The sequence below is a fragment of the Condylura cristata genome, unplaced genomic scaffold, assembly GCF_000260355.1.
Source record: "Condylura cristata isolate star-nosed mole 26May11 unplaced genomic scaffold, ConCri1.0 scaffold00029, whole genome shotgun sequence".
NCBI lineage: Eukaryota > Metazoa > Chordata > Mammalia > Eulipotyphla > Talpidae > Condylura > Condylura cristata.
In genome coordinates this window covers 11660432-11679905 of record NW_004567130.1, presented here as the reverse complement: position 1 = coordinate 11679905, position 19474 = coordinate 11660432, and the positions used below count along the sequence as shown (strand labels likewise).

Genomic DNA, 19474 nt, shown 5'->3' with positions numbered 1-19474 from the left:
AGAGGGAAGCTGAAAGAGGGAGGGAGGGAGGGAAGGAGGATTGGGAGGGTGGGTGGATGGGTGTGTGGGTAAGAGGCCCAGAGAAATGAAATGACTTACCTCAGCTGACACAGCTGAAGTCTTCCCAGCCCTTCAAATCTAACCATGGAGTCTTCTTAAAAAGCCAAGCAAGGGCCCTCCCTGGTGGCGCAGCGGGTTAAAGCTCAGCACTAAGAAGCTAAAGCCACTTGAGCATAAGTTCGATCCCCACCCTGGAGGTGACCACATGGCATGGCAGACCTCTCCTGACCCTCCCGCTGCTCCCCTCAGCAGTGCACTTCATCAGAACTGCTTCCAGTTCTGTCTCTGGTGAATCCTTTCACCACCCCTGCACCTCTGGCCTGTACCTCAGTTCTGTCTGCCGAAATAAATAAATCTTTAACAACAACAATAAAAAAAGCCAAGCAAACAGGGAGTACCTCGGTGCCCCTGATGGAGGCAAGAGTGCCTGCTCTGTCCTTCCTCATGGCAGGACAGAAGACATGCAGGCCCCACTGTGTCTTAGTTGTGTTAGGGGGGCCCTGCGGGTGAGCACCAGCCCCAACCAGAAGAGGGCACCCCCTCATCTATAGCTTGCTTTCCCCGCCCTCCAAGATGGCGTCAGCCAGCCCCCCAACAGCCGTTCCCCAGAGAGGACCACCTCCACCCAGGCCAGGGAGGCAGCCGCGGGACAGGGCGGATGGCTCGGAGCCCTGGGGTCACATGGGGTGGGTTCCTTTGTGTGAACTTGAACAAGAGACTCAACCATCCCAAACCCCGATTTACTCCTCTGCGAGATGGGGCTGATGACAGTAGCTATCTGGTGGACGTGATGGTTAGATGAGATTGCGCATGTAAAGCATGTAGCACATAAGAACAGTTCACTGTCGGCAAGGTCATGGTCAGTATGACATGGGACACTCAGCCTGGACTTACCAGGCACAGTTGCTGGGTATTTGATAGAGAGGAGCTCATTTGCTCCTCATGGAAAGCCTCAGATGCTATGGTTACCCCATTCTACAGAGGAAGGAACTAGAAGTGATGTATCAAAGATCACACAGCCAGGAAGTGGCAGAGGCAGGATTTTAGCTCAAGGTCACCTGGTCTGGACCCAAGCACTCAGCTCCTGGGACTCTACTCTCTGCTCCCTGCTTCTGTCTTTACTGTGAGCACTGAGGATTATTAACAGTAACAGCTGATGCTTGTGGGGGGACCTGCACATTCCCCCAGTCCCCAAAGGGAACTACTAGCGGTTACTAGTATTACTAGAGCTTTTTCTTCCAACCTCTGGTGTGTTTGCCACGGGTCAGCCCTAACAGGAAGGTCTCCAAAATTAGGCAAAGCTGTGGTCTGCTTGCACCCACGCAGGAGAAACAGACTTGACTTTTGTCACACATGGCTTGACAGGCAAGCTCACTTCCACAGGCCTCAGCCAACCATATGGCACAGCTACTGCCCTGCCCGGCCTCAAAGGGTCACCAGCACCATCGCTGCAGTTGCCTTTGGAAGCATCACATTAGATGCTCTGGCCCTTGGTCTCCCTCAGAGGAGCCCAACTCCTAGGATAACTGCAAAAGGCCCCCCTGGGAGAGGACGACTCAGTGCTCAGGACCCGCTGCTGAGTAGGGAGTGGATGAACGGCCCAGTATGTGGCTGCGTGGGTCTTCCTTCCTGCCCAGTGGAAAATTGGGCTCGACACCCTGTGCCCAAATGCCTTCTGGACTCTGAGCACCTTTGAGCAGGGCCTCAGGGCTCTAGGCACCCTGGGGTGAAGGTTCTCATCTGCCATAATCTCTCCATGTGACCTTAAGCAAGTATTTAATCCCTCTGTGCCTTGATTTTCTTCTCTGAATAACGAAAAGAATGCCAGCTTCTAAGGGCCAGAATTGTTGAGTAAATGAATTATCACATGTAAAGTTTCAGAAAGCAGTGTCATGCCGGTATCAAGCACCCATTAAATGTGGACTATGATTATGATCATCAACACCAAGAATACCATCATGGTTATTGTCATCGCTATAGTCATCCTCAATCCTGTATATCATCCTTGTCATCGTCACCACCACCATTGTCACCACCAACACCATCACATTCACCGCCACCACCACCATCATTATTACCATCATCACCACCTCCATCACCATCGCCACCATCACCACCATTGCCACCACCACCATCATTGCCACCATCACCACCACTACCATCATTTTGTCAACACCAACATATCTGTCATTGTCAAGGTCATTACCATCTTCATGATCAACCTTTTCACTGCTATGACTAAATTGTGTTCCCTTAAGATTCATATGTAGAACCTGAACCCACAGTGGCTTTTTAGGAGGTAACTAGGACTAAATGAGGTCACAGGGAGGGCAGGGTCTTAGAAGACAAGGTCTCCAGCAGGCTCAGAGGAGAGGTTGTGTGAAGACAAAGAGGCTGCAAACAGGCGCAGCTCTCACCAGAAACAGAACTGTGATCTCAGATTTCCAACCCCAAAAACAGTGAGAAACAAAAGTTCTTTTGAGAGTCATGCAGTTTGGGGTATTTCGCTAGGGCAGGCTGAGAGGTCTGTTACATCCACCACCAGAGCCACCAGCATCACGGTCACAGGGTGAATCCACCAAGAGGCTGAAGCTGAGGTGACGTTAGCAGGCAGCGCTCTTACTCGGGACTGTTCTTGGGGTCAGGATCAGGACCAGTGGGAGTGCCACGGCAAGAGCAGGATCTGGGAGAGGAGGAGGACAGTGGGGGCCCGGTGGACCCCCTGGGCAGCTCTAGGTCTGATGGCCCCTCAGTGTGTATGTTAGAAAAGTTATCACCACGTGACTTGGGACTCCATCTTCCATTTTTCTGAAAGAGGAGCCGAAGGTGACACCTGCCAACAGTGATGTACCACTGATGGTGGAATTTCAGGCATCTGGGGGGCAAAGGAGTTTTGTGGGAGCTTCTCACCCTGTCCCATTTGCCCTTCAGTCCCCCCAGAATCATGCTCACTTTCCCACAATAACGGGGTTGCTGGAGACCATCCCCTACAGTGGGTACTCATCCATCCTGACCCCAAAGGCCAGGGATGCGTCACCCTGCTTCCCGACAGGACTGCCTGGGCAGTCTCCCCGGAATCTGAGTCTCCTCTAGAACTTTCCCACTGTCTCCTAGGTTACTGAAGGACAATCTGCTTGTGTGGGCAAGTCTCTGGCTGAGTTAACACAGCTGAAGGCCTCAAAGGAGAGAGCCTGAGGCAGAGAAGCCTGAGGCGGGTCACAGAGCAGCTGTGGGCAAGCGTGGGCCTCTCATCTGTCCTGTGGACACCCTCAGGGGCTGTTGCAAGGTGAAATGAGGTCACATGGGCACAGTGCCAGGGAAACACTAAGGGTGTCGTCCACCTACAGCTTAGGAGGCATCACAGGTGGGAGGAAGGAGTCAGGAGGGGGCCCAGGACCCCAATGTAGGCCAAGCCCAGTTTCTCATCAAGCCTGTCCCTCTGGCCTCCAAGACCTGCCCAATGCAGATTCTGCCCACTTCTCATGTCACTCAACCCTGTCCACTCCTGGAGAGGGTTGCACTGGCCTCTACACTGACCCTCCAACATACAAGCTTGTTCCTACCTCAGGGCCTTACACTTGCTGGTCCCAGAGCTTCCCCAGAGCTTCACGAGGCTGCCTCTTCCAACAGGTCTGACCTCAAAGGTCATCTCCCTAGTCGCCCCCACCCCCACCCCGGGCCCAGTGGCTTAAGTAGAAACCCAGGTCCACTAGCTAAGCCATCCTGCCGTGCTTTGTCTTCACAGTGCCTGTCATTCTGGATTGCTCTTGTTCAGGGAGAATTTGTGTAAGGGTCGCCTTAAGTCTCTGGTGCCTGAAACAGTAACTCCCTGCTATACAGGAGGTGGCCCCCCAGCTTGTCCTGGCCACAGCTGCACCCACAGCCTCCAGAGGGCCCCCAGAGGATGCAGGAGACAGGAGAGACCTGTTCCTTAGTCCCTGCATCTTCCTCCCTCTCTGCCTTTGCCATTTCTCTGTCTGTAAAATGAAGGGATTGGGCCCAATGAGTCCATACTTCCTTCCAGCTCAAACAAAAAGATCCCACAAATTTGGACAACTTCTCATTTTAGCCAGTAACCAGCTCCTGCCAGAAGGTGATTCATCTCTGCCGAATTCGCCTAGCAACCAGCAGCCCTTGTCCCCACACCCCAACCAACTCCCCCCTCAGGAAAATTCCTCCCCCACCGCACATGGCCCAGCCTCCCCTCCCCCTGCATCCTAGAGAGGAATGCAAGTCCTCAAGGTCCCCCCATCTGTCTGCCACCAGCATTTTAATGCAACCTCAAAATGTCTCAGGCTATGTCTGGAACAAGTTGGGGGGAAGCTGTCCGCCCCCCCCAACCCCGCCCCCTTGGGATTAGTACAGGAAACAGCAGCAGAAGTCGGGCAGGCAGAAAGCGCTGACCCAGCATGGGGAGATCATTTCTATTCTGATGCCTCCACTGTCCAGACCCTGAGCAGTCTCTGTGTGTGTGGTGGGGTGGGGGAAGAGACAGGGCCCTGAACTCCAGGGGAGAGGGGGGTGGGGGGGGAGGCTTCCTGCTGGAGACAAGACCAGCTCTATCAGATTCCTTGAGGGATGTTTTCATCCAACTCCAAGGTGAAAAAAAGAATGGTATCATCTTAGTAGGTACTTAAAAGTGTCTGATAAACTTTAATACAATTTGCAACACAAATCTTGGCAAATCTTAGGAGCAGAAAGGAATTCCCTTCACTTGAAAGATGTTTACAGCAAACACAGTGCCCAGTGAAAAGCCTGGGAAGGACTCCCAGTAGGAATGGGAATGAGGACACCAACCGCCTCCACTGGGCCTCCACCGCTCCACCTCCATCACCCCCGCCTCCATCACCCCCACCTCCATCACCTCCACTTTCGTCTCCTCCACCAGCTGCACTTCCATCTCACCTCTACCACTGCCTCCATCACCACCTCTCTGCCATCACCACCTCCTCCCTCCTCATTAGCTCTACCTCCATCACCTCCTCCACCCTCCACACTGCCACTGCCGTTTCTACCACTTCCTCCATCATTTCTACCTCTGTCAATTCTACATCCACCTGCACCTCCACCATCATGACCTTGACTATCACAAACACCTCTACCACCACAACTAGCTCTCAGTATGGAATCAGGAGTCCCAGCCATGGCACTGAGACACAAAAGAGAAATGCAATGCATGGATGGAACAGCCGCCAGGGCCTCGGCCATCTTCCTGGAGACACTTCACTGAGACTGTCAGCGTCCAGTGACCTGGGCGGGAGCCCTGCTGTGGCCATTACCTCGGACACATGCTGTGACATAGGACCTCAGCTGCGCACCTGACAAGAACTCCCCCAGGGCCTGTTCTAGTCCTCCCCCTGTCCCAGAGGAACCCTGAACCGGCTTCATTCTAGAACACTCAAAGCAGGAGCAGAGAGTGGGCAGCCTGAGCGTGTACCCCAAACTGGTGATGGCCACATGCTAGTCCCTCGCATCAGCTGCCCCCCGGGAGTGCTTCCCCTTGTGGAAGGAAGCCCACAGACTGCAAGGGAGTCGAGCTCTAGCCAGCACTCTGGCCCCTCTTCCCATCTGTGCCCCTCAGACACCCCACTTTCCGGAGGGCCACAGTGGTCAACAAGCCATTGGCAGGGAGGGGCCCCTTACCAGCTAAATGGAGCTAATTAAACTGATTTCAGAGCCACATGAAATCATTTGTTTGGAAAGCAAATTGGGAGGTGCTGACTGTATTTAAGTGGCAGACTCTTTGCCCGCAGGGAACGACCTGGAATAGCTCTCACTCACCACACCACTGTGTCTCGAACCCTCCTGCGCTGCGGGGCAGTAGACCATTTCCTTCTTCCCTCTGATTCCAAATACCCCCTGCACAAACATCCCAACCCTCCTCCTGGGGCCACACACAGGTTCCAGAAAAGAATTTCTGGGGTACAGGGCAGAGAGTTACCACGGGTAGATGATACCATAGCTTTCACTCCAGCTCAAAACCACTGCAAAGACCCGATCTGGACGAAGACAGAATGTTCTTATCTTCTGAGAGGTCAGGGGAGACATGCAGAAGAGTTTCTGACTCGCCTTCCCAATGGCTGGCCAGCGTCCCAGCCAGCGCTCTGTGGACCCAGCCAGTGGGGAAGCCAGCCCACACCCAGCCCGGCGACGGGGTCACATAGAAGGAGGGGCCCTCACAGCGTGGGCTGTGGGGTGCTGGCGGTCCCTTCTAGATGTCCCTTCTAGATGAAAATCTTAGGAGTCTGATTAAAGAACAAGAAAGAAGCCAAGTTCTCCGAGTTCCTGGTCTCAGAGATGCAGCTCTGAAATCAAGAGGGGAGTGACTTTTATCCAGGGGAAATGGGGCCTGTGCCCTTTACTCCTGGCGCCAAGGTGACGCCTCACACAGGAGCCCACCAGCTCGCTGAACTCCAGAGCAATCCTCATTCTTCCAGAGCAAGGGGGCTTCTCCCAGGCTAGCCGCCTGCACTGCTGTTTGTGAGCAGGGAGGCTGGCCCGGGTGGGGGCAGGCGGGGGGCAGGGGTCAAAGCGGCTTTGCTACCACAAGGAGGCAGGACTGGCAGTCAGGCAGCCCCCACTGCTGCCAGCCAGCCTGTGGGGCCCCGGAGGTTTGCACACATTGGCCTCAGGGTCCTCCCTCAACCCGTTCCCCCACACTCCTGCACTATTGGTTCAGCCAGGACTAACACTGCAGGTCCTGGGGACTAACACGCCAGGTGTCTGGCTCAGGCACCTTCAGGCTGTGTGACCATGAATGAGTCACTCACCCTCTCTGAGCTTCCCTGTCTGCCTGTACAGCGCTCAGCTCAGTGAGGACCCAGGTACGTGCTTGTCCTGGGTCTGTGCACAGAAGCTGTTCGCTGAGTGGTAGACAGGACCAGGTGGTGGGATTTAAACACTGAGGGAGGGCAGAGTGGGAGATTTGGGGGCGGGGGTTTCTCTGAGCCCCAACATCACAGCCTTCCCCGAAGCAGAAGCAAATGTCCGGCCCTTCCCCTCTGCCCCTCGAAGCAGAAGCAAATGTCCGGCCCTTCCCCTCTGCCCCTCGTTGTTCAAGACCCTCCTTGAAGAGAGCTCAGCACTCCCGGCTCAGCCTTCATGGAGCACCTGCTGGGTACCCAGGGGAATGCTACACTCGCCACCCCACCGGGCTGGGCAGCGGAGAGGCCACAGCAGATCAGACTTCAGAAGGCCCCCAGGGCCCACTCCAGAGCTTCCAGGACAGCACGGGCCTGCAAAGACAATCCGCGCCCTTTCTCTCTCCCCGCCTGGGCCGCGCTCCCCAGTGGATGCCAGCACTGGGGTTTGAGCCTGTCTGCGGGATGCAGACCCTTCCTGGCCTCCCAGCCGCACCCGTTTCCCGCCAGAGTGGGTCCTGATGAGGGTTTTGTTTCTTTTATAGATGGGAACACAACAGAGAGGGAGACCGCCCAGGTCATCTGGCTACTGACCCCGCTGGGTCCCCCTCCCACCCTTCAAACCCCAACTCTGGAACCTGCCCCACGCAGACCCAAGTCCCTGGCTCCCAACGCTGTGGTGGCCATGGCTCCAGCACGCTCACCAGACAGCGTCTGAGCCCGGGCAGGGGTCATCGCTCCCCAGCAGGAGACGGGGAACAGCTGCTGCATGAGCCCCCGGTCCCCACCAGGCGCCAATGCCCTGCCAGGGGACGGACAGGGGTGTCCCCAAAGGGCAGAGTGAGCCTGCCTCTCCTGCAGCCACACCCCGGCGTTTACGGGACTTCCCTCCACCTGGCATTGCTTTCTTTCCTCCAACACTTCCAGGAGGCTGCCCTGACCCCCGAGACATGTGAAGACTCATGTTTCAAGCACCCAAGAATAATTGAACTCACGATTCTGAAGCTTCTGAGGGGCCTCCCAGACATGGGAGACAGGCGCTTCCCACCTTTCTCTTCCTTGGGCACAGCACTTCCCAGGGTACAGCTGACAGCGCTCAGGGTCCTTGAGCATCTAAGCACTTAAAGTGAAAGCGCTCACCTGCCACCAACCCTTCAAAGCAGGTGCCACCCTTTTCCCCATTTCACAGATGAGGAAACTCAGGCCCAGAGAGGTAAATCATCTTACCCAAGGTCACACAGCAGGGAAGCGGCGGCATTGGGACTCCAGCTCAGGTCACCTGCAGCCTGTGCTCTGTGGAACGCCTTCTCACCTGTCAACCTGGACACATTCTGCAGGGGAGGGGGCCATGGAGCCAGGGCAAGGGCTGTGGTCCCTGTTTACAAGTGGGAGGTAAAACGCAAAGAGATCATCTGACCTGACCCAGCAGGCAGTGGGGTAGCAGCACCAGGCATCAGAGGGGCTCTGGTGTCACAGACCCTGGAAGGAGTGAATTTACGAGCAAGGCTATTTTATACTTTGCAGCTGCTGTGGCAAACACTGGGCCCATCTGAGGAAGAGGGAGCAGCTGCGGGGGAAGCCTCCCAGGCCTGGAGCCATCACCAAATCCTTCCTGCTGTTCCTGAGCAGCTGGAGGGATCCTGAAATTAAAACCTCCTGAAAAAAAAACAGCAAATCCCTGTCCCATTCCAGACAGGCTGGGTCTGTGCCCCCCTACAGGGGAAGAGCCAGGATGAAGCAGAGCAGAGCTGGACACAGCTCGAGACTGCCCACCAGAGACCTGTATTCCTGTCCAGCTCTGGATGGGCCCCAGCCCCTGTCTGGTGCTCAAATGACCAAGTATAAAGTGAAGGACTTGTCTACAGCAGGGTTCTGGGGACTTGTAAAGTTTAGTGGTCCCCTAAAGTCACATAGCTCAAATATTCCTGTTTGAGTTTCTATGCTACAATTATTGGCTACGTGACCATTGACTAGTTACTTAACCTCTGGTCTCTCTTTTTCTCATATAAAATGGAGAGAAATAACAGCCATCTCATTGAGAGGGCTCCCTCCCTGGTGGCGTAACAGGTTAAAGCTCAGCACTGTGAAGCTCACACAGCTTCTTCAATGTGAGTTTGATTCCAAGGGAGTGACCCACATGGCGCGGCAGACCTCTCCTGACCCGCCCGCTGCTCCCCTCAGCAGTGCACTTCATTGATCTGCCTGTTCTGCTTCCCACGCTGTCTCTGGTGAATCCTTTCACTGCCCCTGCACCTCTGGCCTGTATCCCAGTTCTGTGTGCATAAATAAATAAATCATTAAAAAAAAAGTCATATGGGCCCTCCCTGGTGGCGCAGCGAGTTAAAGCACAGCACTAAGAAGCGTAAGCCACTTCCGCATGAGTTCGACCCCGCCTGCTCTGGAGGTGACCACATGGTGCTGCAGACCTCTCCTGACCCACCCGCTGCTCCCCTCAGCATTGTCCTTCGTTGATCTGCCTGTTCTGCTCCCCCACTCTGTCTCTGGTGAATCCTCTCACCCTCTGCACCTCTGGCCTATACCCCTGTTCTGTATGAATAAAAAAAAAAAGTCATAAGAAGAAAAATAACATCAGTTCTTAGCAGCTTTATTTGCAATAGCTAAAACAAACAAACAAAAAAACCCAAAAGCAGGTGACAAGATAAATGAATTGTGGTATATCCATACAAGGGAATACTACTCAGCAAGGAAAAGGAGTGAAATACTGATTCATATCATAACACGAATAAATCTCAAAATGTTTATGCTCAGTGAAAGAAGCCAGATCCTCCTCCTCCCCCCAGAAAAGAATATGCACTGTATGGTTTTGTTATACAAAATCAAAACCATAAAAATGAATCATAGTGACAGAAAGCAGATCAATCGTTGCCTGGGGGTTTGGGGAGGGATGGAGAGGAACAGTAAGACATTACAAAGAACTTTCAGAGGTGGCAGCTATGTCCATTATCTTGCTGGTGGCGACAGCTTTCTCAGTATACACAGATATCAGTATACACAGATATCAAAATGACCAATCTAAACAGTCTTATGCGTGCTTTTTATTGTGTATCACTTATATTTCAGAAAAGCAATAAAAAGTCAAGCGCCAGACATAAGCACACTTAGTGCAGAAATGCCAGATAATGGACATATCTGCCACCTCTGAAAGTTCTTTGTAATGTCTTACTGTTCCTCTCCATCCCTCCCCAAACTCCCAGGCAACGATTGATCTGCTTTCTGTCACTATGATTCATTTTTATGGTTTTATTTTCACCGCGGCTGTGGCTGGATCATTGTGGATCACTGATTAACTTCCATCTTGCCCACTGTCTCACTCGGTATAGACACCACGCATAGTACGGGATCATCAAATAGCTGCGGCTGGAAAACAAAGCCGACCACCTGGCGCTTGCTCCTGGGCCACCTGGGAATGAGGGGTTGTTGTCACACAGGATAGATTCTATCAATCCAGCCCCAAGAAGGGCCCCTCAGCACTGGGGAGCTCCTGTCAGCACCACAGAAGGGGGTCCTATTTTGAAATGTAGTGAATACAAAGGTCACTTCTCTTTTCCCGCCGCAGCAGGGGGCCGGCTCTTGGCCAGCAGGTGAGTTTTAAGCAGGAGTCTCAAGGCTGAAGAGCCCAGGCAGGCAGCCAGACAGAGCTAGGCTTGAATCCAGCTAGGCACAGCTGTGCAACCTTGGCTAGTCACCACACCGCTCTGAGCCTCAGTTTCTTGGTCTGTAAAATGGGGGTACTGACGTTGCTCATGCTGAGGAGAGTGTGGTGAGGGCCATGTGGTGTGGATACACTGCCACGTGGCACCTTCCTTCAACCTTGGGCACGCAAGCACAAGGGCGCACCCATACAGAAGTCTCCACAGTGCCCGGGGTGCAATGGGAGTCAGTGGGAGTCAGGCCACAGACCCCTGCCCCGAACTTTGCACCTCAATGAGACAGTTTCCCGGCTGCACACTCAGAGACTGATTTTTTTTTTTTTAAGATTTATTTATTTATGCTCACAAGAACCAGGGTATAAGTCAGAGGAGCAGGAGGGTGAGAGGACCCACCAGAGACAGAGCGGGGAGCAGAACAGGCAGATGGACTGAAACACACTGCTGAGGGGAGCAGCAGACGGGTCAGGAGAGGTCTGCCGCGCCTTGTGGGTCAGCTTCCTGGCCGGAATTGAACTCGTGCCACAGTGGCTTCGGATAGCTTCACAGTGCCATGTTTTAACCTGTTGCACCACCAGGGAGAGCCCTCGGAGACTCTGATTAGTCAGTCTGGGTGGGAGTAAGGATTTTGAACCGCTCCCAGGCAACCCCCGATGTGCAGGTGGAGACCCCTGCCAGCGGCGGGAGATCATCCCCTCCTTACCTGGGTGGAAATGGCGGCCGAGAGAGGAGAGGTGACGTGCTCAAGGCCACACAGCTTGAGCAAGGGATGGAGCTGGCGTTCACCAGGCAGTCTGCCCAGGGCCTCTGCCCCCTTCACCTGGGCCAGGGGCTGCAGCTATGTGTCAGGCACTGAGCCCACCCCAGTGTGACTTCCTCCTCCTCTGGCCCCGGATATGAGCCCCAGCCAGGGAATGCCCAGCCCGTGGGCCTGAACAGAGCCCGGCACAACAAGGGAAAGAGGGCTCTTCAGCACCCCCAAACTCTTTACCAGAGCCTCCCACACCCACTAGCTGGGGTGCGTTCCTGTGAGCTGGTTTTGCAGACCCTCCCCTCTTCCTTTATGCACCACAGGCCTGGCCCCGGGACAGACTCCCAGGCTGGGGGCAGCTGTGTGATTTTACAAGCCCAGGGACAGTGGGGCCTGTTCAGGCCCTGGCAGACTCCGGATCCCAGGGAACCGTGGCAGCCCACCCCCTCCCCCACTCCCACAAGCCTAGTTCTCCCCCTCTCCCCCTCACCTGGCCCCAGCCCACCAGGCCCAGCCACTGTCTCCCTGTAAAGCTCACTCTGCTGGGGCCAGCCAGTTGTGTGGGCATGAAGAGTCCTCGGGGCACACCACCGCGTGGGAGCAGACCAGAGTGGTGTCCTGTGTCCCCTCCCCAAGGGAGGCAGGCGTGCATCTGCTCACTGATGCCTCAGGAAAGCAGTCGAGTCTAGCAAAACTTGACTGAACTCAGATGGCTGGGCTGGAATCCTGGCTGAGGGGCCTGAGCCGTGGCCTGCCCCTCTCTGGGGCCAGTGTCCTCGTGTGCCGCCTGGTGCCCTCCGCTGGGGCTGAGAGTCTCCATGGGCCAATGACGTCAGGCTCAGGGTCATCGTCGTCATGGAGCCCTGGGGACTGGGAGACGGGGCGGGGCTGTCAGAGAAGGCTCCCAGGAGGAGGAAACATGCCGGCCAGGAGCTCTATAGGACAAGGCGCAGTTCGCAAGACAGGAAGGGGCATGGAAGCGTGTCACAGTCAGAGGGAACAGTAGCTGTAAAGGCTCAGAGGTGAGGGATAGGTTGATTTCTTCACTTCCCCCAACATACTTGCCAGTCTGAGAGTTAAACTATGACGAAGGCCACACGCTCCATGTCCTCCTGGGGGCCACCAGTTGAGCACTAAAGGGGAACCACTGAGCAGAGAACAGTTGATTGGGAAACTCAACCCTGTCTCCCTAAGGGTCTCCCACCTCTACTTCCATCTTCCTTGGTCCTTGCCAGTCACAGGGAAACTTAGTGCCCCTCCTGGCCGTACCCCGGCCCTGGGGCCCCCCAGGAGCTCAGGAAGTAGACCCTCGCACATCCAGAGAGGCTGAGCGACTGGTCAGAGCCCACAGCACAGAAACTGACATTGGGGTGTTCATATTCCACTCTCCCTCGTTCGTGGGCAGAGCTGGGCTGGGCAGAGGAAGGGAGGGCCTTTTCCCACTGAGCCAGACAGAGGCCATTGTGTGCTAGGAAACCCAAACCCTGGCCCTCTCCGGATGGATGTGGGTTCGGCAGAGCAAGGGACTGCAGGGGTCTGGCCCCCACCCCCATCACACCCCAGGATCCAGCACATGCGCCCAGCCCAGCCACATCTGGATTCCAGCTGGCAGCCCAGGGCAGGGGGGGCGTGGTGCCCAGCCATTTGCAAAGGCCAGGAGAAGCCTGGTGGGTGAGGGGACGAAGGCCAGGCTGCCTCCAGCCTGCAGCCGGCCCGGGGTGTGGCGAGCCAGGCACGGTCTAGGAGTCCAGTCCACGACCCCTCCTGAGGGCACGGGAGACTGACACCCCGCAGGGAGCCCCTCCACCGCTGGCGTTTCCTGTGACCACAGACGGTGGCTTTTCCCGGTCACAGTGAGCAGCAGTGGAACCTGGGTCGGTGGCCCGTCTGGGGCTGGTGTCAGCGGCTCTGCCTCTCCCCGGCTGCCCCTCCCCTCCCACGCCAATGTGCCATCTGCAAGGTCAAGCCCACGCGTCTCCGCCGCCTCCCAGCAGACTCAGCCCCTGCCCCCACCCCGGAAATCAGGAGCAATTTGGCCGATCAAGGTTTATTGTGAGCTTCGGGCATCTCAGCACCTGGAGAGCTGTGCAGAGGTTGGGGAGGGGGGAGGGCAGGTAGAGGGGTAGGAGGAGAACCCCTCAAATCAGCCTCCCCAGTTCAAGACGGAGCTCAGGCTCCCTTGTCAACTACTAAGGAATGCTGTGAACACGGCTGCCAGAAAACAGGTGTGAGCAGGAGGTGGGGAGCAGGGACCCCACTCCAGGCTGGGCGAGGGAGCCCCTCCTGCCCCCTCAGACCCTCATGGCCCGGGGCCTTGGCAGCAGCCCGGAGCTTTGGGCTGCTGGGCAGGCTGTAGGGACAGCTGGAGTCAGACCCCACCCAGGCGCCGGAGAATGAGAAATTCACCGTGAGCTGAGACACTTGGGCCCTGGAGAGACCCCACAGCCCACAGCCTAACCTGGGCCAACCAGACAGTGGGGGCACCCTTGGGAACATTTAGGGCACATAGTTCCAGATTGTGCTCTGCAAATTTTCATTGTAGCTGCAACAAAAATAAAAAATTGCTCTCCACTCCAGGGCGGTTTGCGAAAGGCTAGCAAAGCCGGACTCCACAGTGGCCTTCACTGTGGGGTGGTCAGAGTCTTGGGTGCTCTCAGGCGGGCGTGGGCAGCAGAGAAACATGTTCCCCCAGTTCATTGGCCCTCAAAATCTTTCTTCCACAGAGTTCCTCAGGGAACCCAGTTTGGGAGATGCTCATTTAAGGACCAAGTCATAACACGGACTAACCAGACCACTTCTGTGGTAGCTCTGGCCGGCTCAGGGGGGACGGGGCTCCCAGAAGCAGGCCCAGCGCTCTGCCTCCTGCGTCCGCACCCCCTGCACCCCCAGCACCCAAGCTCCCCGTGAAGGCCTGCTTACTCTGCTCTTCTTTTCGCCTGCAGGGGCAACTTGTGAGGTTGTGCTGACACAGGACCAGACGCGCGTTTCCCAGCTGCGTGGCTGATTTTGTGTTCCGTGGAGGCTGGGATGGGACCCCCCTCGCCATCCCCACCTCCACGAGGAGCTGTTTTGGTGGGTAGCCCTCTGGGGCTGTGGGGGCCACTATTTCTGCAACTTGGTGAGAGGCTCCGGGCCAGGGCTGAGAGCAGCATATCTGACCGCAGAAGGATCAGGACTCGCGCCGGGACTTGCAGCAGGGGACAGCTGAGGAGCGGTTTTAGGGTGCAGCGAAGGACTGAGGTCCTTTCCATGCCCAGGGGGGTGACCACGAGGGGTTCAACAGTCAGCACAGGCAGCCCCTGAGGCCACTTAGACGCTGGGGGTGACACTGCTACACGCACAGGGACTTTCAGGGGGACCATCTGTCCCCCCAGCTTCCTGGGCTAGTGAAGGGGCCCCTCGTGGCCCCTCTTGGACTTCGCCGACCCCCGTCGCCCCCTCCACCACCACCGAGCAGGGTTCCTCTGGCATTGCTGCGTTCTCCGCTGCGCCCCCAGGCCCCGGGGCTTCCTGCGCCACCTCCAGGCCGCCCTTGGCCTCCTCCTCTGATTTGTCCTCCATCCTGGCTCCCTCGCCACTGCCTGGGCCCGCTCTGGCCGGAGACTTGAGGTTTTGGGTGGCAGCAAGGATGTCGGCCTGGAGCTGCTGAGAGGAACCCAAGGCCTCCTCGGACCGGCCGTCGGCAACCCTGTCTGGGACCTCGCTGAAGGCCTGGGGGCCTCCGGCCCGGTCACTCTGGTCCACGTACTTCTTCTTGGGGAAAGACGAAGGGTAGTAGGCGGAGGCCTTGTGCTTCTGGCGCGTGATGAGGGCGGCGCAGACGATGAACATGAGCAGGAACGCCAGGGAGCCCACCACGGCGATGAGCATCACGTACTGGCGGAAGAAGTCCACTATCCCATCCAGGAAGTTGGTGGGGGGCCTGGGGCCCGCCAGGGGCGTGGGCTGCGGCCCCACCGATGTGGGACTGAGGGCGGGGGTCCGGGGTGGCGGGAGGCTCGGGGACGAGGCCGATGAGCCCTCAACCTCCCCGCTGCCCCCCAGGTCCTCCAGGAAGGCGGCCTGCAGGGGCACAGAGTGGGCGGCCAGCGGCAGGGCCCTCCAGAGCAGCAGCAGGGGGACGAGGAGGCCGGACGCCACTGCAGAAACCATGTTGCCTGCACCTGCGGATCAAGGTGGGAGAGCAGTCACGGGGGGACGCCAGGGGGCCTCCAGGAGGCGCAGGGCCACGGAACACTTTCGTGTTCGCAAGTCACTTCCCTTCCCAGGGTCTGAGCCTCCGGCTGTACAGGGGACCCTGATCATCATATATGGGGGCACTCGTGGACCCCTATTTCACTCTCCGGTCCTAGATGGCAAGGGGCTGACTCATTTATTTGGCATCCTCCAGCTTCTGCATCAGATCTGGTAAACAGCAAGTGCTCGCTCGATGCATCCGGGTTGAGTCAGTAACTCACCCTTTTATCGTGTCCCAAGAGTCAGGAACTTCTAGTTTCTTACATGCAAACCTGAGGCCCATTCTTTGGGGAAGGTACTACCATTATCCCCATTTTCCAGGTGTGGAAACTGAGGCTCGGAGGACTGTGGTGATTAGCCAAGAAGGGCTGGGGTCAGGGAGGAGAGAGGGTGGGGCTGAGCGAGACCCAGAGCCGAGTGGCCCCTCTGCTTGAAGTCCTCCCAGCGCCCCAGCCCCTCTGAGGCCCATGTGTTCCCTCGCAGGCTTGCCGGTGGAAGGCTTCAGACCGAGCCCAGCCGGATGCCAGCAACACACTGAGCGGGTCTGCCCCGGGGCTGACCCTCCCTCCAGGCTCCAAGCAGGAGGAAACCCTCCTTCCTGCCCTAGACAGAGCTGGAGTGGGGGGAGCTGAGTCCTGGGGGCCACCACTAAATGGAACCAGATGAACGCCTGCACTTCCCTCCCCCTGTTGGAAAGGAGCTCCCGACATGAACCCCCAGATCTCATCTGGCCCAGACAGCCCGACTAATTAATAAATTCCTCATGGTCCGTGTTGAAGGAGAAACCAGCTTTGGAAACACTGACTCTCCGGGCCCAGGTGAGAGGCTGGGTGCACAGGACCCCGTGAGATGACCCCCCCAGAGAACCCAGCCTGGCCCAGGGGGTGGCCCAGGATCCTGATGCTGGCTGGGGTTGGAGACTCCAGGCAGAAAAGCCTTAGGACGCCCCTGAGGGGTGCTCCCCTGTGGCTCTGAGCCACCAGGCGGGAGATGGCTCAGAGGCGCTGGGGCAGGCTCAAGCCACACAGCAAGTTCCTGGGCTGGAGGAGATGTGAGCGTCCCACAAGTAGGTGACAATACTGATCTGGCGGGTGTCCGTGGTGATTTGGACCATGCCGGGCCATTGAGTGACCAGAGCCTCTCAATGGAGTGTCATTTTTGAAATGAATGTGCTGACTACATTTGGACAAAGCAGATCAGATGTGCAAAAGCACATGATAACCCCAGGGCGTGAAGGCAGCAGGATCCAGATGGGCTGGCTGGTCACCCGCTACTTTCCATGGGTCACTCCCAAGCCCTTTCTGAGGGTCCATCCCATAGCGGCTCTGGGGACGGCTACTAACACTGCCTCCACTTCACGGACGAGGAAATAGAGGTTCAGAGATGGACAGTGATTTGCCCAAGGACACACAGCTGGTAAGCGTCAGAGCTGGGATTCGAGCCTGCCTCGTGGGACGCCGAGTCTCATGCTCGCGCCCAGGGCTGGCCCAGGAATGCTCACGCTCCCTGGCTGGCGCCACCTGCCGCGGGAGCAAGGCTGTGGGATGTCCATGGGCGAGCTGCCTCCCCAGCCCACCCCTCTGGCGCTTGGCCCCACAGGGAGCTTTGTGGGCCCAGTCTCCTCCCTGCCTTGAGCCACCATCCTGCCCAGAATTCACCTTCCAGGGCAGTGCTGAAGCTTCTCCTCACAGAGAAGCTGTGAACTCTGGCTTGGGGAGTGTAGGGGGGCAGAGACCAGGGGGCTGTGAAATTCCCGTACCCCATTCTGCAGACGGCAGATGGGGGCAGCTGGGCTGGATTCAAATCCTAGCTCACCTTGCTCTTGCTTTGTGCTGGGGCCTTTGGGCCGCACGTTCCCTTCTGTAAACTGGGGGGGCGGTGACCACAGGCCCTGCGTCACCCATGTACATCTGTTCAATGTCTTGTCACTACTGGTAAAAGAGTCACTTCTTACCCCATTGAGGGAAATCTCAGCTCTGGCCCCTGAGGAGTCCAAGACCAGATACACACACACACACACATACACACACACACGCACGCACGCACGCACGCACGCACGCACACACTGCAGTGAATTGGACGAAGGACATCTCCCCTCCCTCTGGAGCTTTGGGGTCAGGGTCAGCAGATGAGGAAAGATGAGCACGAACCACTGCAGGCTCTCAAAGGCCAAGACCCTGGCTCAATCTTTCCCCACACCACAACCACTCCTGGCTCCCTAGGGAGGGGGGTGCTGACCTGGCCTGGAAGAGGTCGGCGGTGTGACCCCGTGGGTTGAACCTACCCCCACCCCCTGCTCCTAGCCCATCTGGAGCCTGGAAGCACAGGCCAGGACAGCTCTGGAATGATCCTTCTGCCCATCGGCTGCCCCCATCTCCTGGGAAAAGGTCGACCTTGCCTGCTGGCCTGAATTTTTTCCAGGACTCAGAAACTCACAGGTCTTCCAGAGCTGGGCTCAGCAACCCTCTCCTTGTGCTGGGAGGAAACTCGGGACTGAGGCTGGAAGTGGTTTGGGGGTGTGGAGAAGGGGGATGCCCGGGGCTGCACCAACCCAGGGGCTGAGCCCTGAGCAGAGAGGCAGAGAGGAAGTCGCTACCCAGCTGTGAGTCGGGGGCCAGGCCTGTTACCTCTCTGAACCTCAGTTCCCACATCCGTGCAATCGAGGTGAGAGCCGCCTCCCTGGACACGAACAGTGGGTGCCACATGACAATCCAGCCCCCCAGCTGGGAGCAAGCCTCTCTTTGGAGGCCAAGTCTCTGGGGGCCTGTTGTTCTCAAACCGGATGGCCCGGACTGAGGTTAGGAATATGCCAATGATGCAGACCTAGGTATCCCAAGGCCTAGGCACCCCAAAACCTGAGGCGGAAGGGCCAGAGACACTGCCCCACCCCCACCAGAGCCTAGTGGCCAGAGGGGGAGGGGCAGCTCACAGAAACCTGGCTTCAATTAGTGCTCTTTGGGAGAGGGGGCTGGAGCCCTGTACCCTCTGCCCCGGGGCAGCTGAGGACAAGGATGGGGCCCCTTGGACAAGAGGCTTGGGGGTTGAAAGCGATCCCGGGGCCTCAGAATGTACGCACATCCAGAGCTCAGCAGCGGTGTGGACACACAAGATGGACACAAACACAGCCGCGGGAGGCGGAGGCGCGAAGCCCAGGCCTGCACAGCGACAGGACTTAACACGGCTGATCCCCCTCCCCTGGGTGCCCCAGACTGGACAGCTGGGGCCACACCACCCTCCGCAGGCCCCTGGGAGCAAGCACCCTGGCACCCCCTCTCCGAGAACCCCCCCTGCACCCAGCCTCCACCCCCCAGCCCGGCGTGCACCAAGACCCACAGACTCGCTTGCACTCTGCCAGCCTCCGGGTCACACAGGACCGGCGCGGCATCCATGGAGCCCTGCAGCCCCCTCACAGGCAGAGACACCCCCAGAGTGCTCGCCCTGTCCCCATCCCTAAACTCCAAGAGGCCTCCGGTCCGGACAGAAGAGGGGACGCGGGACTCACCAGTCCCCTGCGCGCAGGCCGGCTCCCACCAGGTGGAGCGAGAGAATCTGCCCGGTGCCCGGCGATCACTGCTCTGGGCTGGCGCTGGCCCTGCCCTCCGCCTGTCCCGTCCCGCCTCCTCCTCCTCTCCTTCTCCTCCCTCCTCAGGCTGCGAGGACAGCTTGATTTCATTAGGAGAGTTTGGGGTGGGGACAGGGAAGGGGCGGGGCTGCTCTGGGCCACACACAGCCCCCTCACTCACACTCTTGCAGCGCCCCTCCAGGCTTAGGGGAAGACCAGATGGGGTCCTTCCGCCCTGACTGTGGGTCCCCAGGGTGCTTGAGGCAGACAGACAGGGGCCCAGAAGGCCAGCCCAGCTGAAGGGGCCGAGGTCAAGGAGGTTCAGAGGCCCCTAGAA

At 57.5% G+C, this 19474-nt stretch overlaps 1 protein-coding gene across 1 annotated transcript; it reads right to left on the bottom strand.

The window, feature by feature from the left end:
• Positions 1-13379: 13379 nt before the first annotated feature.
• TMEM119 (transmembrane protein 119) lies at positions 13380-19152 on the bottom strand. Its single transcript, XM_012730816.1, has 2 exons — positions 19078-19152; positions 13380-15502 (listed from the first exon to the last, which is right to left on the bottom strand). Exon 2 carries the CDS (start codon positions 15489-15491, stop codon positions 14649-14651), a length of 843 nt encoding a protein of 280 aa, XP_012586270.1. The 5' UTR covers positions 15492-15502; positions 19078-19152; the 3' UTR covers positions 13380-14648.
• Positions 19153-19474: the final 322 nt, after the last annotated feature.